Here is a 23453-nt window from a genome sequence, read left to right on the forward strand (position 1 = left end):
AGTACATGTATTTGTGTCGAACCGTTCAGTACGCGACTTTCGGTTCAGCACGACCCTGTACCGAATTATTGGGCGCAGGATATTATTTTATTTTATTTTATTTTGTTTTATTTTAATTTTGTTTTTGCAAGCCAAACCATTTAAAATATCTAGTTCCCCGATGGACATAATTGAGTGACGGACCGAGTCCCGTAAATCTCCGCTTTCACTTTGTGCAGCGCATTCTCGCATTTTGACAACATGGCAAGTGAGCTTCACGAACCTGAAGACCCACCTGCAAACCTTAAGTCCTCCGTTTGGGAACACTTTGGTTTCAGAGTAAAATACGAAGATGGAAATAAACAAGTGGACAAGACAAAAGCAGTATGTCGACACTGCAGAACAGCGGTCGGGTATGTACTTGGAAACACGTCTAACATGCTAACGCATGTAAAGCGACACCACCCGAGTTTGAATGTTAACCGGCATGACTAGAAAAAGCAATCTGGTGCAAACTACAATATCGTCGTCGTTTAAAAAGAAAGAGCGTTTCCCTGACCATCGCGCTAAATAAATAACCAACGCCATTGGAGTTGAGTAAAATTGTTTAAGCTGCACTTTAGATATAAGCATGTTTTGTTTACTGCACTTTAACAAAGTGGGAAAGCTAAGTAAGTTCCTAGTAAAACTGAATCTGAGCAGGCTTTAAAGCTGACCAGCTGCACTATACTTTTTATTTTAATTGAGTAAAACTGTTAAAGCAGAAATGTATATTTATATTTTTCATTCAAAAAATGTGTTAAAAAAACAGCAGGATTTTATTTTTCACTTTTATATTTCTATTTTCATTCAAACAATGTGAAAAAGCAGGATTTTATATATATTTGTTTCATTCAAAAATTGTGTAAAAAGAGTTAACTGCTGTGGTGGTATGTTTTAATAAGGTTACCAATAAGTAAAAGATATTTAATAGTTGTCTATTTTTTTCATTACTGTACCAAAAAAAACTGAACCGTGACTTGTGTACCGAGGTACGTACCGAACCAAGATTTTTGTGTACCGTTACACCTACTCTGCAGATTTGTCCCCAGATGTCCTTTCCTTACTCATCACTGCACAATGTATGAATCACTGAAATGGTCATCTCTAAATGTAAGGAGACATAGTCACTGGCTTCAACTTATCTTGAAATGTATTTCTTTTAATTATCCTCCTTTTTACAACATTATCTTGTACCCTTTACTTCACATCATCATGTTAGACACTCTACTCTATTTCTCAGTTCCTCATGCAAAGTAAACAATTGGCAAAAGAGCTTTCCTGTTCAAAGCCCCCTCTGATTTGGAATAATTTACCTATTAATATCAGATCAATCTCATCATTAGGTATGTTTAAGCATGCCTTGTCCTCTCACCTTGAAACTAAGTGCAGTTGTTACCTATAAGCTGTCACTACACTGTTAATACTTACTGCTTTCATCTAATGCTCACATTATTGGTCTATATATGATAGTAATTAGTGTTATGCTGGCCACTGGCCGTCAGTTGGTTGTTAAGTTTTGTTGTTGTTGTTATGTATATGGGTTGTCTTCTGTCGTTGTTTTGTCTTGTGTACTGATTGTGATTTATGTTGGGACCCCCTTGAAAACGAGATGGTACATCTCAAGGGGTTTATCCTAAGAAATAAACTTTGATCATCGTGTGAGAGTGCAATAGAAATATTTGGCCCTAAAGTCAGTGAGCAATAGTGATACATTACTGTGATCTCATTATCAATCATATTAATTGTGTAGCCTTGGCACACAGTATCTACAAAAATTAGCTGGCGATAATACCTCTAATAAATGTTCTAATCTGTTCAACTTAAAACTATAGACGTGCCAATCATACTGCAAATTATATTGGCAAATATGCTAAATTCATATTTCAATACAAACAGTAATGCTCCTGACCATGTTTTTTACAACAGGATGGGGAGGAAAAAGCCCCCTTCTCTGAAGAAGTTAGTTGGTGTGAGTCTGCTTTCTGAAGGCACAGTAAAAACTGAATTGGTAAGGTCCTTAGGAGAGCTACTGCATTTTGAACTGATCTGGATCCATACCTTATTATATTTCAGTAGTTCACAAACTAACCTGGGGTTGGCCTGCAGGTGTTATAGACTTGAATAGAGGTGGGAAATTGTGCTCCGTCCTTTGGGTAGCTAGAAATAGAGTTTGTCACATGAACATAATGAGACTTGTGAGATTTGTTTGCTGAATGTTGTTGAACTTGCTGCAGTTCCTGTTGATCTTTCGGAGAGCAGCTGCTGGAGAGCTGCAGGAGGAGAGTGGTCTAATGGCTCTGGCTAGACTGTCTGAGATCAACGTCTCCATTGAGGGAGTGATGGGGGCCAAAGACTTCTTTGAAGCCAAGGTAGTCTATGTTTATACTATATTGTCTTGTATGTGCTCTGAGTCACATCAATAAAATGATTTTTTTTTATTTACATTATAGTGTTGGTAATAAATTATAATTTCAAGAATTTTTGATAACTTTTTCCTCATCAGGTCTCATTTTAAAATCACTGCATATGCACAAAAAAGGCTTGAAATGTTTGTACGGCACTTTCTAAGCATAAATTAGGATTTAAAAAAAAAAAAAAAAAAAAAGACGACCAAGGAAAAGTGCTCAAATTCAGAGAAACGCAGTCCCATGCATATGCACATTTTGGAGCAAGGGTAAATTGGCAATGACACAGATGGTGAGGTGGTGAATTGAAGCCAGATTGTAGAAATTAAATGTGAGAGGAATTGTTATACATCTTATGATCTCTCACATTTAAATTCACCGCAAATCACGTTTCTTATCAATCCACTTTATAAACACTGAAATGCAGCAGTGTTATTTGTGTTTGTGCCAGTGAGCCAGAACTTTTCCATGAGCACCTTTTTATTGTAAAAGTTAGAATTCAACTCAACTCTCAAATCAAATCCTGCTCAGTATTCCATCAGCGTTGTCTCACCATCACATCCCCACCAGTGGAGCGCAGAGGAGAGGATGTGGTCCGGACTGTATGCTGCTGACACTCGTGGTTAGCTGTGGAGCACACCATGCACAGCTGGATGATGTCAATCTGTGGCAGGTGGTAGGATTCAGGAAAGTCTAGCTTTTCTTTTTCCAGAAATTAAGCATGAATACACTGAGTCATTTTCACCTTAACCACGTTAACCAGGCTAACTGATAAAATTAATGCCCACCTGCACATATTGATTGTATAAATTAGCAAAGATGCTGAGGTGCAATTCTTTTTTTTTTATTGCTTCCATCTTCAGATCTGACTTATTTTTCTTTAATTTTAGTTACTCTTCTGTTTGATGAACTCACTGTATTAACTGCAGCAGCAACTTGTTGCCACTTGCTGCTTTTCCTTTTGCGTCCAACAAACAATATGTGCTTCTAACCTCCACCTCACCAACAAGCACCTCGATTTCTGTGTCACAAAAATTCATCCTCTTTGTCTTCCGTGGGGTTGTTGTTGCTATGATAAACAAGAAAGACCCATTGATCAGCAGGGTAATTTCTATGCATCAGCATTAATGTGGTGCTTTCCATTGACAATTTATGGTTGAATGTGGGCATGTAGAGGGCGGGATATGAGGCTGATCCACATGCGTACAATTCCAAGTTGATTTGGGATTTATAAAAGGAAACTGCGTACTGGCAGATTTATAAATCTGAATATTTTTTTGGCGTACACACATTTCTGCATTAGTATGTACACAAACAAGTATTACACAAACATGAATTAAACTCTGACCACCTGGTAAGGGACAAAGGTCCCTAGTCTTAAACTGGGCATGTCCTGGTATAATGGGTATTAACCCATTATACCAGGACATGCCCAGTTTAAGACTAAGGCCTCTAGTTTCCCGGCACGGTGCAGGGTGGCAAACCCCGTGCAGAGCTAGTTTTGAGCAGCGCAACTCGAGGCGCGCTCAGTTTGGTAGTTTGGCAGACTGAGGTGCGCTGAGATGGGTGTGGCGGCGCAGCAGGGGAAGGTGTCAACAGATCCAGCTTGGCGCAGTGACAGTTTCGTGCCAAAAGGCTTCGCTGAAGATGTGCTAAAAGCTCGCCAGAAACCAGGTCTACTGTCAGCGCAGGCGGAGCGCAGCCGGTGTAAGTGGAAGTTTGGCTGACCAGTGGACAGTGCGCACACGTCACCAAAACCTCACAGGCAGGTTTCCAGAATGTCAGGCACATTAACAATGAAATAAATACCCACAAAAACCACTATTCAATGCAACTATCTGCAATCAGTACATAAATGTATCTCTGTATCGACTGTACCGTCACATCAGATGTCAGATCAAAGGGGACTGGCACCGTTTGGCACGTTTGGCACGCCTAATGGAAACCCAACCTGATTTGATTAACACAGCTGCAAACTAATGAGTTCACATCCCTCTCAGCCAACCACAAACAGCCACAGCATCAGATAGGGAATATATATTCAGCATCTGTCATCTTAGAAAAGTCAAAAGAAATGAAACAGAGTGAGACTGCCAGAGAGAAAGAGAGAGCGCGAGCACGAGAGAAACGCTGTCAACAAATTTTAAGTTATGTTCGGTGTCTTAAGGGTCTACGTGCTTCATGTGATTGCCTATACAAATGTTAAAATGTTCTTGCTTAACGTGATCTACAAAGACGGAGTACATTATTGTGAGGAGGAGGAGGAGGACTTACGCAGAGAGGGTGTACCATCAAAGGACATCCTATTTGGGCATGACAGAGCTGGAATGCAGGTGGGCCACACGAATAATGACTGGAATACCGCCGTGCCCAATTTAATTGTCATTTCATGTCGTACTCTTTTTCATCTACCCCGCGAGGTGGTCCAAGTGGTGACGCGCATCATGGCCTCTGATGCGCACCCTGGTGGCACCTGTGCTCTCCCTGTTGCTGTAAAGGTGACAGTGGCTCTGACCTTCTTCGCCACCGGGTCTTTTCAGCACACCGTGGCCGCAGTGGCGGGGATTAGGCAGAGAGCTGTCAGTTCGGCTATACATGCAGTGACGGCTAGTCTAGTCCGACATGCAAATGAGCACATTTTTTTTTTTTTTTTCTCACTGGGCAACGGTTTTCAGTGTATCCGGGCAACACTGATTTACAATTGTGGTGACCTCCCCCCAGGCTACCTTTGCATCATCAGCCCATGGAGGTCTGCTCGCAGTTCGGTATATTCGGACACTGCGAGCTTGGACCTCCCGGACCAAAACATCAGTTTCCTCCTGGGAGAAGTTTGGCCGTGTGACGCTGCTGCTCTCTTCTGCCATGGCGAATTGAGTAAACTCTCATTACACCTTCGCGCGGCGCATTTAAGGGTGAGGAGAGGGGCTCATTTGATTGGTGTGATGTGAATTGGCTGTGTAAAACCCACTCCACGCCTTCTTTCCTCCCTCTTTCTGACTTGCTCAGGTAGGAGGGACGGAGGTGGGAAAGAGGAGTAGCTGCACCAGCGCGCATGGTGTGCCACACTTGCAAAATCTGCCTGGCCACACCCAGTGTGCAGTGCGCTGCGCCTGCGCCTCGCCCGGTCTGCGAAACTAGAGGCCTAAGATCCATATAGATGCATCTTAGACAACCCAGGACACACCTGTCTATTTAGTATTTACTAGTCAAAAGCCAAAAGCCATGTATTAAGTCCAAGGAACTCTCCATAAACCTCAAAAATAAAGCTGAGCTGAAGCATAGATGTGGTGGATAGAATGTACCGGATAACAGTGCCTTACCTCCAGTTCAACAGAGCTGCTTTCTGACAAAATACATGTTTTTACACAAGTATTTTGGAACATGTGCAGTATCATATGCTGCCATATTAAGATAAAAGAATACTTCACCAGCTAAATGACCACCCAGTGTTACCGTAAATTCATGAAGAAAACTTTATTTTTCATGAATGCCTCCACAGTAAATGAAGAATATGAAAATGGAGCATGGAACATTTTTGATTAAGTAAAGGAGGACCACATTTCACAGCAGCAACATTATATCAAAACATCCATTTACAGACTCTCACACAACCCATGTAGTATGATCCAAGTCTCATTTATCCAGTTGTATTTAAATAAATGTCAACAATTTGTTCATTAGGTGCATTGTCACCCACATGTTTATAAAGTTTTAATATTAAAGATTAAATTCAAGAAATATATTTGGGACACAGTATGGTCATTTTGTGTTGGCTGTCCTGTTAAGTTTTTGTCAAGTTTGTAAACTGATGTTTTAATATAGTTGTGCTGCTGTTGTTTAAAGCAGACCCCCTTTAATTTAATTAAAACAGAATTTATCTTTGTTCTTGGAATCTCTGTTCAGCAGTGTCACATGCACAAAAAACAAATATATCTACCAGAATTCAAGGGAACAGGGTGAGTAACTGATATATAGATGATCATTAGGGGCTGAAGTATTCACTCAGAATTTTGGGTCAGTTAAACAGGCCAAATGAAGCTGGTTGTTGACTGTAAGACAGATGAAACCAGCCATGCAGGCTTACTTCTTCTTACATCTGTGTTGATGGGAATGATCACTGTCATTTTGTATGTTACCAGATGCAGGCTCTATCTCTGGGCAGCAAGTTTGAGGCCGAGATTCGAGAGGAAAAAGAAGAACGCAAGAGACAGGAAGTGGAGAAAAAACAGAGACAAGCCGCCTTCAAGCAGCTACAGTCCACTTTCTGCTCATGACCCTCTGTGGGAGGCATATAACAGTCCTGACGTGCACAGTCAGTGTTACTGAAGTTTTAGAAATAGCTTGTCACTCCACTTACATTTTAATCAGTGTCCTTGCTCAGAATTTGGGACTTTATAACAAAAATAGGAAAATGCATTTAAATAAATACTTACTAAAATATTTTAAAATACTCCATAACACATCACAGGCAAGGTCTACTCATTCCAGACTTTCTGCAGCTGCTCCACAAAAAACAATGAGGCAAAATCAAATATTTAGTGAATTCTCCAAAATCATGGAAATATCATCAAATTATTTTATGCATTTCAGTAGAATTTTTGTGTCCTTCTGTAGAAGAACTGGAAGTTTTTACCTCATGGGATCATTACTTGTTTAGGCAAAGTTCAGCTGTACTCCATATGTTCTGCAAATGTTGCTTGTTAAGTGTTTTTAATTTAATGCTACAGTTTGGTCATATGATCTTTTTACGATCGGTGTAATTAACCTACTCTCAACCTGCAGTGTCATAGAAAAAGTTAAGTCATAGAAAATAATAATAGTATAATAATAGTAAGTATTAACATAACAGCATGGGAACATTTGTTGGTAGAAAATGAAGCCTTTGGGACTGTGGCCACCTTCTTTGTCTTTTGGCTCAGTCGACTGATCCAACACTAATCAGGCCATACTCTGATTGGCTTTCGTGAATGGAATATAGTCTGTATTGTATTGAAACAGTCAGGAGCAGCTTTTGATAATGATTTAAGCCACTAAAGGTAAACCCCCTGGTTTTGATATTACGCCCCAAATTCTAAGAAGACCACTAAAACTTAGCTGTGAACTGTCATGTTTCAAAAGCAGGGATGTTATATTTGAATGAATAGTTCATTTTGGTAAATGAGTATATTTGCTTTCTTTGTAAGTGTGAGACAAGGAGACATGCCAGTCTTATGTTTGTAAATGGTAAATGGACCTGCATTTGTATAGCGCCTTTCTAGTCATCCGACCACTCAAAGCGCTTTTTCATGCACTGGTAGCCGAGGCTACCGTACAAGGTACCACCTGCTACTCAGTTTTAACACACTCACACAAGCATTGGGGAGCAATTTGGGGTACAGTATCTTGCTCAAGGATACTTCGCAGACTGGAGGAGCCGGGGATCGAACCGCCGATCTTTCGCTCCCGCTCTACCTCTGAGCAGCTTGAGTCAAGACATGGTTAGCTTAGCTCAACATCAAGCGTGGAAACGGGGGAACAGCTAACCTGGTTACAAACACCTCTAATGCTCACTAACGTGTTGCATCTTTTTTTTTCAGTGCATACACAAAACAGTCAAAATATGTTCTTTAGTGAGCTTTAGAGGTATTCATAGGTGTTATGTTTTTACTTTAGGCAGAGCCAGGCTAGCTATTTCACCTTGCTTCCAGTCTTAATCCTAATCTAGGCTAACCCTGTCCTAACTCCAGCACTATAGTGAACACACAAACATGAGACTGACATTGACATGACACAATCTTGCCATCTCAATCTCAGAAAGAAAGCAAATAGACCAATTTTCCAAAATGTTACACAAGTCCTTCAGATGTCTATTTTGTGTCTAAACTGAGGTTAACAACCGCTGACTGAATCTGAGCTCTGTTAGTAAAAACACACATTAAGATTAAAGCTGGAAACATGCTTACCTGTTGTTCCATGGTTTCTAAACCTTGTGATTTTGTTTTTAGGATCTAAATTCTCATGACTCACGAAACTGCACAGTTGACAAGTTGTCCTGTGAATTTGAGTATGGTGTAGTTAATATTCTGTTCTCAAGAACATGCAATGCATGCAGTGCAAGTGTTTAATGTAAGCTAGATATTCAATTTTAAATCAATTTAGCTCATTTCCTACATGAACATGTATTAGAAATCTCCAGCAACCCTGTATGCATAACAATTGACTGTAGCAGGGTTCCGGTCTTAAAGGGATGGTTTGGATTTTTTGAAGTGAGGTTTTTTGGGCTGGGGTTAGCAGGTGCTCCTGCTACTTATCCAAACTTGCATTGTACGGACTGCCATCTGCTGTAGGTAATACACTGACAATGGATAAGTACCTAAGACAATCCCATTTCAGAATATCTCTGGGAAATGGCAAACAGGCTTTCAGTTGTTTTAGGGTAGACTTGTGATCCTAACTGTCGGCATGATAATGATCCTTTGTCTTATTCAACAACAGATGGAACTGTTTTCCAAGTCTCACTCTTTAAGTGTCGCTGTAGAAAGGCTTATTGGAATCATTCTCCATGAGTCTGCTTTAGTCTGTGTGGATCGACAAGAATATATGAATAGTCAGCATTGTTTGTATCCTTTCTTTAAAGCAGATACTCCGTTAGGTTACACACTGTGACATAACAATTAATGTATTGTTGTATAAACTAATCAGTAGCTTCTCAAAGCGTACAAAGTGTACATTTGAAAGGAGTACTCAGTGATTTAGCATTGCACTTGCATAAAATTGAGGAACTTGCAAGTGACTTGTTAAAACTCCCACAACACGAACACAAATATGTTCCCCAAAATGCAATGCTGGATCATCTTTGATAAGAATCGGATATCAGAGTCTTTTACAATATACTGATCACCTGTTTAAGCTGTGCTATGGCAACACTCAGTCACAGCATGTCACATACTAAGAAGACTCTGTTTATATCTTACTAAGACAACAAAGCCCAGGTGCTTCATTCACAGTACAACTGAGTCTTGAACTGCAGAATGCGTCCGTTTCTCTCATTACCTTTAGTCCAGCTGCCCATCCAGTACACTCCAAGACAGAAAAACAACTGACATGCATATTTTATTTCATGATGTGGTCTCAGGATTCTCTAATACATATTCTACAGCTTGGTACTACAGTGAAGCAGGCTGAACATTGAACCACTACGTCACTGAGCCTCAGCTCAGCCTACTGTTTGTCAGGTCTTACTTAACTCTGTGTGGTTAGTGTGTGTGTGTGTATATATCTATATATATATATATATATATATATATATATATACAGTACAGGCCAAAAGTTTGGACGCACCTTCTCATTCAATGCGTTTTCTTTATTTTCATGACTATTTACATTGTAGATTCTCACTGAAGGCATCAAAACTATGAATGAACACGTGGAGTTATGTACTTAACAAAAAAAGGTGAAATAACTGAAAACATGTTTTATATTCTAGTTTCTTCAAAATAGCCACCCTTTGCTCTGATTACTGCTTTGCACACTCTTGGCATTCTCTCCATGAGCTTCAAGAGGTAGTCACCTGAAATGGTTTCCACTTCACAGGTGTGCCTTATCAGGGTTAATTAGTGGAATTTCTTGCTTTATCAATGGGGTTGGGACCATCAGTTTTGTTGTGCAGAAGTCAGGTTAATACACAGCCAACAGCCCTATTGGACAACTGTTAAAATCATATTATGGCAAGAACCAATCAGCTAACTAAAGAAAAACGAGTGGCCATCATTACTTTAAGAAATGAAGGTCAGTCAGTCCGGAAAATTGCAAAAACTTTAAATGTGTCCCCAAGTGGAGTCGCAAAAACCATCAAGCACTACAACGAAGCTGGCACACATGAGGACCGACCCAGGAAAGGAAGACCAAGAGTCACCTCTGCTTCTAAGGATAAGTTCATCCGAGTCACCAGCCTCAGAAATCGCAAGTTAACAGCAGCTCAGATCAGAGACCAGATGAATGCCACACAGAGTTCTAGCAGCAGACCCATCTCTAGAACAACTGTTAAGAGGAGACTGCGTGAATCAGGCCTTCATGGTCAAATAGCTGCTAGGAAACCACTGCTAAGGAGAGGCAACAAGCAGAAGAGATTTGTTTGGGCCAAGAAACACAAGGAATGGACATTAGACCAGTGGAAATCTGTGCTTTGGTCTGATGAGTCCAAATTTGAGATCTTTGGTTCCAACCGCCGTGTCTTTGTGAGACGCAGAAAAGGTGAACGGATGGATTCCACATGCCTGGTTCCCACTGTGAAGCATGGAGGAGGAGGTGTGATGGTGTGGGGGTGTTTTGCTGGTGACACTGTTGGGGATTTATTCAAAACTGAAGGCACACTGAACCAGCATGGCTACCACAGCATCCTGCAGCGACATGCCATCCCATCCGGTTTGCGTTTAGTTGGACGATCATTTATTTTTCAACAGGACAATGACCCCAAACACACCTCCAGGCTGTGTAAGGGCTATTTGACCAAGAAGGAGAGTGATGGAGTGCTGCGGCAGATGACCTGGCCTCCACAGTCACCGGAGCTGAACCCAATCGAGATGGTTTGGGGTGAGCTGGACCGCAGAGTGAAGGCAAAGGGGCCAACAAGTGCTAAACACCTCTGGGAACTCCTTCAAGACTGTTGGAAAACCATTTCAGGTGACTACCTCTTGAAGCTCATTGAGAGAATGCCAAGAGTGTGCAAAGCAGTAATCAGAGCAAAGGGTGGCTATTTTGAAGAAACTAGAATATAAAACATGTTTTCAGTTATTTCACCTTTTTTTGTTAAGTACATAACTCCACGTGTTCATTCATAGTCTTGATGCCTTCAGTGAGAATCTACAATGTAAATAGTCATGAAAATAAAGAAAACGCATTGAATTAGAAGGTGTGTCCAAACTTTTGGTCTGTACTGTATATATATATGTGTGTGTGTATATATGTGTATATATATACAGTACAGGCCAAAAGTTTGGACACACCTTCTCATTCAATGCGTTTTCTTTATTTTCATGACTATTTACATTGTAGATTCTCACTGAAGGCATCAAAACTATGAATGAACACATGTGGAGTTATGTACTTAACAAAAAAAGGTGAAATAACTGAAAACATGTTTTATATTCTAGTTTCTTCAAAATAGCCACCCTTTGCTCTGATTACTGCTTTGCACACTCTTGGCATTCTCTCCATGCGCTTCAAGAGGTAGTCACCTGAAATGGTTTTCCAACAGTCTTGAAGGATTTCCCAGAGGTGTTTAGCACTTGCTGGCCCCTTTGCCTTCACTCTGCGGTCCAGCTCACCCCAAACCATCTCGATTGGGTTCAGGTCCGGTAACTGTGGAGGCCAGGTCATCTGCCGCAGCACTCCATCACTCTCCTTCTTGGTCAAATAGCCCTTACACAGCCTGGAGGTGTGTTTGGGGTCATTGTCCTGTTGAAAAATAAATGATCGTCCAACTAAACGCAAACCGGATGGGATGGCATGTCGCTGCAGGATGCTGTGGTAGCCATGCTGGTTCAGTGTGCCTTCAATTTTGAATAAATCCCCAACAGTGTCACCAGCAAAACACCCCCACACCATCACACCTCCTCCATGCTTCACAGTGGGAACCAGGCATGTGGAATCCATCCGTTCACCTTTTCTGCGTCTCACAAAGACACGGCGGTTGGAACCAAAGATCTCAAATTTGGACTCATCAGACCAAAGCACAGATTTCCACTGGTCTAATGTCCATTCCTTGTGTTTCTTGGCCCAAACAAATCTCTTCTGCTTGTTGCCTCTCCTTAGCAGTGGTTTCCTAGCAGCTATTTGACCATGAAGGCCTGATTCGCGCAGTCTCCTCTTAACAGTTGTTCTAGAGATGGGTCTGCTGCTAGAACTCTGTGTGGCATTCATCTGGTCTCTGATCTGAGCTGCTGTTAACTTGCGATTTCTGAGGCTGGTGACTCGGATGAACTTATCCTCAGAAGCAGAGGTGACTCTTGGTCTTCCTTTACTGGGTCGGTCCTCATGTGTGCCAGTTTCGTTGTAGCGCTTGATGGTTTTTGCGACTCCACTTGGGGACACATTTAAAGTTTTTGCAATTTTCCGGACTGACTGACCTTCATTTCTTAAAGTAATGATGGCCACTGGTTTTTCTTTAGTTAGCTGATTGGTTCTTGCCATAATATGAATTTTAACAGTTGTCCAATAGGGCTGTCGGCTGTGTATTAACCTGACTTCTGCACAACACAGCTGATGGTCCCAACCCCATTGATAAAGCAAGAAGTTCCACTAATTAACCCTGATAAGGCACACCTGTGAAGTGGAAACCATTTCAGGTGACTACCTCTTGAAGCTCATGGAGAGAATGCCAAGAGTGTGCAAAGCAGTAATCAGAGCAAAGGGTGGCTATTTTGAAGAAACTAGAATATAAAACATGTTTTCAGTTATTTCACCTTTTTTTGTTAAGTACATAACTCCACATGTGTTCATTCATAGTTTTGATGCCTTCAGTGAGAATCTACAATGTAAATAGTCATGAAAATAAAGAAAACGCATTGAATGAGAAGGTGTGTCCAAACTTTTGGCCTGTACTGTATATATATATATAATGTGTATATATATATATATATATATATATATATATATATATATATTTATATTTATATATATATATATATTTATATAAATATAATGTTTCTGTGTTAAGTACAGAGTTGGAGTCAGAATGGAGCTATCTTAGTTTAGCACAAAGACTAAAGGATGGGGGAAACAAAACTAACTGTATTTTTCAGTTCTGATAGTTAGTAAACTATCAAAACTGAAAAATAAACCTACCATCCCCAAGCTCACACTTGTTTATTTTCTTTACTGTTTTTGTGAGGATGAAACAATGTTAAAACCTAAAAACAATAAAACTGTATATTTTATATAAAAATTAAAATAACAATATATTTCTTGTTAATCCCTGAGCTTTAGAGGCGCTGGTAGGTGTACTTTTGAACCTGAGCTAGGGGAGCTGTTTTCTCTTCTTCCAGTCCTTATGCTAAGCTAGATAACTATGTCCAGGCTCTAGCTCTGTATTTTACACAGAGATGAAATTGTGAGGAATCTCATATCACAATCTCAGTTAGTTTCCAAAATATTGAACTACTTTTTTTTGGATATTATAAAAAATGCTATGAAATAACAGTAGAGCACAGTCAGCAATGGTAGAATGAGGATGAGATTCTTTACTGAGAATGTCGTCCACTCTCCTCAGTGAGAAAATGTACACACTGTTTTGGGTGCTGCTGTGTTTTTTCTTGACATTAGTGTTGAATGTTACTTAACTAGAAGAACACTGCCACAAATATATACCATATCTGCATTATGCCAAACCTTAAAAATACAGTTGTCATACAGTTGTCATCATTTTGGCTCTGTACACCACCACAATGGGTTTTAAATGAAACAATGAATACGTGCTTAAAGTGCAGACTCTCAGCTTTCATTTAAGGCTTTTTTCAAAAATGTAGTATGAACCGTGTAGGAATTACAACCATTTCTTCACACAGTCCCCCAACTTTAAGGGCTCATAAGTATTTGGACAAACTAACATAATCATCAATTAAACAGTCAGTTTTAATACTTGGTTGCAAATCCTTTACAGTCAATGACTGCCTGAAGTGTTGGACACATAGGCATCATCAGATGCTGGGTTTCTTCCCTGGTGATGCTCTGCCAGCCCTTTACTGTAGCCGTCTGCACTTCCTGCTTGTGTTTTGGGTGTTTTGTCCTCAGTTTTGGCTTCAGCAAGAGAAACGCATGCTCAATTGGATTCAGGTCAGATGATATGACTTGGCCATTGCAGAACATTCCACTTCTTTGCCTTAAAAATGTCTTTGGTTGCTTTTGCAATATGCTTCAGGTCAATGTCCATCTGCACTGTGAAGCATCGTCCAATGAGTTTTGAAACATTTAGCTGAATCTGAGCAGATAATGTAGCCCCAAACACTTCAGCTTTCATCCTGCTGCTCTTGTCAGCAAGACAAGACTTCACTAGAATAAATACAGAGGGTTTATCACAAGATGCAAACCATTGGTTAGCCTTAAAAATGGAAGGCCAGATTAGAGTTTGTCAAAAACCATCTAAAAAGCCTGTACAGTTGTGGAACAGCATACTATGGACAGATAAAACAAAGATCAACTACCAGAATGATGGGAAGACAAGAGAAGGAAGAAGGGAAGGAACTGCTCATGATCCAAAGCACACCACCTCATCAGTGAAGCATGGTGGAGGTACTGTTATGTCATGGCCATGTATGGCTGCCAGTGGAACTGGTTCTCTTGTATTTATTGATGATGTGACTGCTGACAAGAGCAGCAGGATGAAAGCTGAAGTGTTTGGGGTTACATTATCTGCTCAGATTCAACCAAATGTTTCAAAACTCATTGGACAATGCTTCACAGTGCAGATGGACAATGACCTGAAGCATACTGCAAAAGCAACCAAAGGCATTTTTAAGGCAAAGAAGTGGAATGTTCTGCAATGGCCAAGTCATATCATCTGACCTGAATCCAATTGAGCGTGCGTTTCTCTTGCTGAAGCCAAAACTGAGGGCAAAACACCCAAAACACAAGCAGGAAGTGCAGACGGCTACAGTAAAGGGCTGGCAGAGCATCACCAGGGAAGAAACCCAGCATCTGATGATGCCTATGTGTCCAACACTTCAGGCAGTCATTGACTGTAAAGGATTTGCAACCAAGTATTAAAACTGACTGTTTAATTGATGATTATGTTAGTTTGTCCAAATACTTATGAGCCCTTAAAGTTGGGGGACTGTGTGAAGAAATGGTTGTAATTCCTACACGGTTCATACTACATTTTTGAAAAAAGCCTTAAATGAAAGCTGAGAGTCTGCACTTTAAGCAGGTATTCATTGTTTCATTTAAAACCCATTGTGGTGGTGTACAGAGCCAAAATGATGACAACTGTATCATTGTCCAAATAATTATGGACCTGACTGTACATACATACATACATATCAATTGAAAATGACCTAAGCAGTGCTTATAATGTGCAAGTTGTAGCGTGTTCAAGTGTCATGAAACAAAATCGTATGTATCGCATAACTTCTTAGGTATTTGTTGTGGAAATTAACAATGTATTTTTTCATAAATAAAATGGTATATATTGTTACTTGTTTAACAGAGACTGATAAGTTCCCAATTATGAAATATATTTTTGGGCACTTATTAAGATATTGTGTCATAATTCTCCCTGTCAGAATGGAACAGTTTGTCTTGATTGCAATAAAGTACAAAAAGAAGTGATACTGAATACTAAATACTGAATCTATCTCAATACTCATTAAGAAGGCCTGGTAGCATTATTGGGGAATCATACACTATTCATACTATAGAAATTGATAAAATATTTTCAGAATCTCTAATATCCATGATCTAAACCACATATTTTGTTCGGGGTCACCAGGGGCTGGACCTTATCCCAGCATACTAGTTACTTCTCTCAAAAGTAAATTAATAACTTTACTAATTACGGCAGATAAAAGCACCAAAGGACAAGAGTTGAAAAAAGTAACTTTGTCAGACATTTAACAGTGATTTCTTATCATGATAGGCCTAATGAAATAAAAGTGAGAAAGTTAGTTCCAAAAACATAAAGACACTGAGGTTCATTCTTTGTAACCCTAACAGTAGCCTAATTTAAATCCTGGACATAGACTAAAACTCACCCTTGTAGGCATATTATGGTCCTTGAACTTGAGGAGGGAAGGATAATGTCCATTTTTCTGTTGGCAGTTGTGTGCAGTGACAGTCTAATGCTGATTGATAAATTCACGTAATTCATTGTGCCTCCATAAATTTGGGTGATGTGTAGGTCAACTGGGTTCAGGTGAGATTAACCTACTAGAAAATATCACAGATTCAGGTGGGTTATAAAGAGACGGAGCAGCGTTCCAAGTAAGCTTCTTTGCATATGATGCCATACATCAGTGCTTTGTTCAGATGGAGGGCAGGCAACTGAAGGCAAAGACTACCAACGCTGTTTACAGCTGTTCCAATTGATCAAATTGAGAGACAAAACAAAAAAAACAAAATCAAAAACAAAGGCCACTTTAAGTCCCAAAAGCAGTAAAAAGAAAAAAACAGCTGCAGATGTGGATCTGAAACCTCTGTCTTCAGTCTGAAGGAGTGGAGTCAACTAATGTCACATGGAAACATTAAAGCACATGCTTCCAGTTGGATGCAATTACAATGTGCTGTGACAACTTGTCTATTTATATGGCCACGACCCAGATTTTTAACAGTGTTTATACCAGACCTCTAGGAACATTTGTAGCTAAAGTTAGCTAACGTTAGCTAGTAACATTAGTCTGAAAGCACTGCATCCATATACAGAGCTGAGATATAAAAGACCATTATACAAGGACACATTTACTCACCCGGCCAAAAACAAGACAGCAGTCATTTCAGTGGTGGATCCAACAGCACACAGAATATTTATAGTCCATTGGCTTACTGTGTAATGTAAGTCACGGTAGAAGGTCCAAAGGTCGAGGTCATTTGGACCTGTGGAGTTGGGGGGTAAAATAAGGACACTGGCGTACTCTTTTAAACACTTTATTTTCTAACACCGCTTAACACTTGTAGCATACATCTTGACCTCTGTACTTCCTCTTCTCTTTCTGCAGATCCCTCTGCCACACCTCTCTCAGCACCTGTATCTCTCTAGTGCACAGAATCTCAGAGTGACACATGGTGGTCAGGAAGTCTAACAACAGTTATAAAACATGTCTGTAGACACAACTGTAACAACCATCGTGTCCACACAGAAATCAGTCAAGTTGGGTTAAAAAAATCACGTCTTTCTTTTGTCTGGCTCACATCCAGCATGAGTTTCAATTTTCTGATGATACCTGCTGCCTGCAGTTTCAGCCAGCCATTTTATGTAGTCACGTTCCTCTATATCCAATTCACACAGTATGTGCATTTATCACTTTTTGCCCTTCATAACAGTCACATGACTGCAAACAAGCTACCAATAACTTACAGAAATATTGCCTGCAATAGTCCACCTTCCTAGCTTCTTACCATCTCTCTATATCTCTCTCTCAATCACATACAAGACAGAGGGGGAACCGCTTGCCTGCGGGTGACATTAGATAAGGCCTATTCAATTGGCCGCCCTCAGGCCACATCAGAGTGGCCCAGGTAGGGATGGGTACCGAGACCCAGTATTAATTGTTGTTGGCTCTTTTATTGGTACCTTTTTAATTTTTGGTTTCAGGTATCAATCAATCAATCAATCAATCAATCAACTTTATTTGTAGAGCGCTTTTCCTGCACGGACATGCAACACAAAGTGCTTTACAGAATTAAAAGCAATTAACACAATTAAAGAAAGAAAAACAATTACAAAGAAAGCCCCTCCCTCCCACCCTTCATACTAGACACACACACACACACACACACACACACACAATCACACAATCACACACAATAGGGAGACAGGGCATGGCACTGAGGATCAAGGAAACGCCACCTTTGGGGCCGTCCACACTGGGAGGAGCCACAGGCCGTGCCATGGGGGGGGACCAGCACCCAGGCCCCCCGACTCCGACAGACAGGTGGACCCCCACATCGAAGGGAGGAGCCCCCAGCCGGCCGGGCCGAAGGGACCCAAGGACAGCACCCCCAATAGCAGACCTGACACAGCTCCCAGTGTGGAGGAACCCCCCTGAGGAAACACTGGAGTTAAAAGCTAAAGACTAAAAGCATAAAATAGGACTAAAAGAATAAATAAAATAAAATAAAATAAATACAGTACCAAAAATAAAATAAGTAAGATTATAAATAAAATAGAATAGATACAGTACCAGTGATAAATAAAAACAAAAAATTAAGATTAATATCATCTTAAAAAGCAAGATAAAAGCAGCAACATAAAGTAGGATAGAACCAGATAAGAACATAAGAAGAGTTTAAAATATTAGTTAAAAGCCTGATTAAAAAGGTGTGTCTTTAATCTTCTTTTACAAATATCAACAGTCTCTGCAGTCCTGAGGCTCTCCGGCAGGCTGTTCCACAGGTGGGGGCCATAGTGGCTAAATGCTGCCTCACCATGGGTTTTTGTTCTGGGTTTTGGTATGGTTAAAAGGCCAGTGCCGGAGGACCTCATGGTCCGCGAGGGTTGATATGGTAAAAGCAGATCAGATAAATAAGAGGGCACAAGGCCATTAAGACATTTAAAAACGAGTAAGAGAATCTTAAAATCGATCCTGAAGCGGACGGGGAGCCAATGCAGCAACTCTAAAACCGGTGTAATGTGCTCCCGCCCTCTGGTCCTCGTCAGCACGCGTGCAGCTGAGTTTTGTAATAATTGGAGATTTGAAATACTCTTTTTGGGAAGACCAGAGAGCAGGGCATTACAGTAATCTAAACGACAGGAAATAAAAGCATGCATTAGCACCTCCGTACTGGCCTGAGAGAGAAACGGACGGACTCTGGCTATGTTCTTAAGGTGATAAAAACCGAGTTAAAAGTCACGCCCAAATTTTTTACTGATTGGGTTGGTTTAAGATTCTGTAGTTTTGGTAAAAGTTTCTCTCTCTGGCCTTCAGGACCTATAACTAAAACCTCAGTTTTGTCCTGGTTGAGCTGTAGGAAATTCTCTGCCATCCATGACTTGATGTCTACAATGCAGTTAAAAAGGGCAACAATTGGCCCTGTGTCATCAGGAGACACGGTATAGCTGTGTATCATCGGCATAACTATAGAAACTGATGCCGTGTCTCCTGATGACGTCCCCAGGGGGAAGCATGTAAAGATTAAAGAGAAGTGGACCTAAAATTGAGCCTTGGGGAACCCCACATCCAATTTCATGGGTTCCTGAGGAACATGTATCCATACTTACATAAAAGCATCAGTCTGTGAGATAAGAACAAAACCAGTTAAGAACAGTACCGGAGAGGCCGACCAGGTGTCTGAGTCTTTTTAATAAAACGTGATGGTTTACCGTATCAAAAGCGGCGCTTAGATCCAGTAGAACCAACACTGTGAGCTTTTTGTTATCTAAATTCCACCTGATGTCGTTTATAATCTTTAGAAGGGCTGTCTCGGTACTGTGGTTCCTCCTAAAACCAGACTGATACCTCTCTAAAATGCTATTTCTATTTAAAAAGTCATTAACTTGGTTAAAAACCAGTTTTTCTAAAATTTTACTTAAAAACGGTAAGTTGGATACAGGTCGGTAATTATTAAGAACGTTGGGGTCTAAGTTGCTCTTCTTCAGAAGGGGCTTCAGACACCTGTCTGAAGAGAGCAATTCATGATGTTTAAAAACTGCTCCTCAAAGAAACCATAAAACGTCTTTAAAAGTGATGTGGGAATTGGATCTAAAAGGCAAGTTGTTGGGTTTACTTGGGAGAAAACTCGACCAAGTGTCCTTGCATCAACCAGGGCAAAACAGTCCAGGTGTGTTAACAGACAAAACTTTCTTGGATAACAGGCTGGATCTGATGTCCTTGATTTTAGTTCTGAAGTGGTCTGCAAAGTCTTCACAAAGATCATTTGTTGGTGTCTTAAGAACTTTATTAAGATCAGTGCCTGTTAAAATATTAAAAGTGGAGAAGAGGAACCGGGGGTTGTTTTTATGGTTGGTGATGAGTTGTGAGAAATGGGAAATTCGTGCCTTTTTGACTGCGTTATTGTAGGTTTTGAGTTGTTGACGTAAAATCTCATAATGAACGGTCAGTTTACTTTTTCTCCATCTTCTCTCAGCACTCCTGCATTCTCTTTTCAGTTTATTGATTTCATCATTTTTTCTCCACGGGGGTGTAGGTTTTCTTTTTGTTGTTTTAGTTACAGGTGGAGCTACTAAGTCCAGAGTTGACTTCAGTTTACTGTTAAAATTATCAACGATAAAATCACAAGGTGCAGGTAAAATTTCAGCAGGAGTGCTCTGTAAAATCCCAATAAAATTTGCAGCCACTTCAGAAGTTAGATAGCGCCTCCTCACTGTTCTCACCGGGGCCTCCTCCTGGTTAAAACTGGTGATGTTAAAAAATACACAGTAGTGGTCGGACACAGCCAGGTCGACAACAGAGGACACACCGATGGACAGGCCATGGGTTATGACCAGGTCCAGGGTGTGTCCTCTGTTGTGAGTTGGCTGTGTGACGTGCTGCTTAAAATCAAGACAATTTAAAAGGTTTAAAAACTCTCTGGATATTGGATCCGAGGTATCATCAACGTGTAGATTAAAATCACCAGTTATTAAAATCCTGCTGTAAGAGGTGTGAATGATTGATAAAAGTTCAGAGAATTCACTGATAAAAGAACTAGAGTGATGGGGTGGTCTGTAAACAGTGATGCAAAGAATCGGAGGGCTGCTAAAAGTAAAGGCATGGTACTCAAATGACTTGTAACTGTTAAAAGACGTTCCATTTGAGGTCAGTGTGTCATTTGTAATGGATGCCGTCCCGCCTCCTCTTCTACCCTCTCTAGTAGAAAACAAAAAATTAAAATTTGGTGGGCAGGCCTCGGTGAGTACAACAGGTGCGTCGGTGCCAAGCCATGTCTCAGTTAAAAGAAGACAGTCTAACTTATATTCTAAAATCACGTCATTCATTAAAAAAGTTCTATTTAAAAGAGAGCGAACATTAAAAAGTGCCACATTGATGGTGACAGGAGGCTTGTTGATCATGGAGGTGGGTTGTGGGTGTTTTGTGAGTGATCGAAGGTTATGAAGGTTCACGGAGTGAGTATGGCGGTGTCTGATGTGTTGATGTAGTGTAATGCTTACTGGAATGGATGAGGTGTTGGTGTGAATATGAGGTCCAAGTCCGGTACTGTGTGTATGGTGGTCAGAGGTGGAACTGAGTGGATAGGAGCATGGACCTGGGGGACATCAATCGGTGTCGGACAGAGCAGCTGGTGCGGGTTTGGGGAAAATTGCATGCTGAACACCGTATGCCAGGTTGGCTGAGAGCATGGGGGCACCTGCCCTGTTAAGATGGAGCCCGTCTGGCCCAAAGAGGTGTCGTCTCTCCCAGAAAACATCAAAATTGTTGATGAAGCCGACGTGGTGGGAGTTGCAGGCAGAGGAGAGCCAGGTGTTGAGGCTAAGCAGACGGCTGAAGCTGCCAATCCCTCTGCCGCAGGTGGGGGTGGGGCCAGAGATAAAAACAGTCACCTGGGACTGTGAGATGGAGTTAAAAAGGTGTCTAAAATCCTGCTTTAAAAGTTCGGACTGTTGCCTGGTGATGTCGTTCGTACCTGCGTGGATAATAATCCTTTTCGCCTGCGGATGAGAGCTCAGGATGTCCGGTATTTTCCCGGTTACGTCGGTAACGGTGGCTCCGGGGAACGACAAGGTTAACGCCTCCCTCATGCGGACATGCCTCACGATAGAGTCCCCGATGACCAGGGTTGTGGGAGCGTCCGCTCGGTCTTCAGGGGAGCAAGCCAGCTCAGCCACCCCGCCACCCACACCAGGACTCCGGGTGTGATCCCTCGCCAGGTGGGGAGAACGGGAGGAGTGTCAGCACACCGCGTCCCTCACGAGCCGCTTGCGCTGGGATGAGGAGCGGGTCGGCGCCGGAAGACGGCTCCCTGTTGGACACCCATATGCTGGAGGGCAGCTACCAGTGAGTGGAGGGAAGGCTGTGGTGTCCGTCAGCGGGGGCATGGTGTCTGTGGCCGCAGGAACAGGTGCCGTCTCTTGGTGTGGGTCCCGGGTCGCCGGCTTCTCGCTCACGGACAGAGCCGCGTACTTGTTGGAGAGCGGTATCGGGGGAGAAAGAGCCCCGCCGTGAGCCCCGCTCGGAGCCCTCTTCCGCCCGCGGATGACCACTTCGGTCCAGGAGGTCCCCCTGTTTGGAGTGGAGCAGGCGGGCCGCTGACAGGAGGAGGACGGGTCCCAGAGAACTGTTTGCCCGAGCGCGGAGGTGGGGTTCTGCGGAGCGGACTCACCGGTCCGTGAGGTCTCCAGCCAGTTGGTCAGCGTCGGGAAACGGGACCTGAGAGTGATCAGCAGGGAATCCTTCCTCTGGAGCTCATTCGACATCCGCTCAATGTCCTCGAGAAGGTTAGCGATTTTTTTGTATGCTTTGTTCAGCATTTGTTCCAATTTTCCAGGTGAGTCAGCAGCATCCAGTGTTGCCATGGCGGCTCACCAGCCCTTTCTTTAAAAACTTAAGATCCAAATGTCCGATGACTAAAAAACTTTCACCCAGTAAAAAAAAATAAAACGTTAAAAGCAAACATTAGCCAGAGGCATAATGTTTAGAGTGATTTAAAACATTTTAAAACTGGATAAAAATGCTGCTCCGCCGCATCTCTGCAGACATGACAAAGGAGGAAATGATGAAGGAGCAACCTCTCTTCCTGCTGTCTGCATGGCTGACCTCCTCCATACATACGCACTCACTCACTTACTTGCTCACATGCACAAACAACAGTGTGGAGTCAGAAGTAGGCTGGTGTGCAAAGATTAGAAAGTAAGTAAGATTAGATAAGTAAATGCAATTAAACTTTGGCCAGTAAAAAGGCAATACATTATCAATACATGTACTTGTGTTCAGCATGTAGAAAAAAATATTTCAGTCTGCTCTGTCCACAGTCTCTTAACCGACTACAATAGCAGTTTACACAAGCACATCGCTCCAACACAGCTAATAGAAAATTGTCAAAAACAAACCAAAATGAAAACTGTCTGGATGTAGTCTATCTGTTAAAATGTAGCTGATGTAGCCGACCTGCAGATAGTGAGTCTCCTCAGCAGAGGGGGGACAGAGACCAGGATGAATGATTGATACTGATGGCTATGTTGTTCATTCATAATATTACTTACTTCACTCAGTATTGTGATGTCAGGAGTAATATTTATTTTATTGGCATGTTAGATTTGGTTCCAGTGAGATATTGAATTTATACAGTGACTTTGCTGTTGTAAACATGACTGTTGCTGCCGTAGACTGTATAAAACTATATCCTGTGTATTTTCCTAAACACTTGACCTTAAAGGAAAATGAG

At 41.5% G+C, this 23453-nt stretch overlaps 1 protein-coding gene across 3 annotated transcripts in view; it reads left to right on the forward strand.

Annotated features, from left to right (window-relative positions):
• Positions 1-8390, forward strand: part of LOC117259687 (EF-hand domain-containing protein D1) — a 66928-nt gene extending 58538 nt beyond the window's left edge. For 2 of the 3 annotated variants that reach the window (XM_033631294.2, XM_078166834.1), the window contains exons 3-4: positions 2256-2390; positions 6566-8390. In XM_033631294.2, coding sequence (XP_033487185.1) covers positions 2256-2390; positions 6566-6700 — 270 coding nt within the window. In that variant the 3' untranslated portion in view covers positions 6701-8390. The remainder of the gene's footprint in view (positions 1-2255; positions 2391-6565) is intronic. The other variant, XM_033631295.2, reaches the window with a different exon arrangement.
• The last annotated feature ends 15063 nt before the right edge of the window (positions 8391-23453 follow it).

The sequence above is a fragment of the Epinephelus lanceolatus genome, chromosome 4 (assembly GCF_041903045.1).
Source record: "Epinephelus lanceolatus isolate andai-2023 chromosome 4, ASM4190304v1, whole genome shotgun sequence".
In the NCBI taxonomy this organism is placed as follows: domain Eukaryota; kingdom Metazoa; phylum Chordata; class Actinopteri; order Perciformes; family Serranidae; genus Epinephelus; species Epinephelus lanceolatus.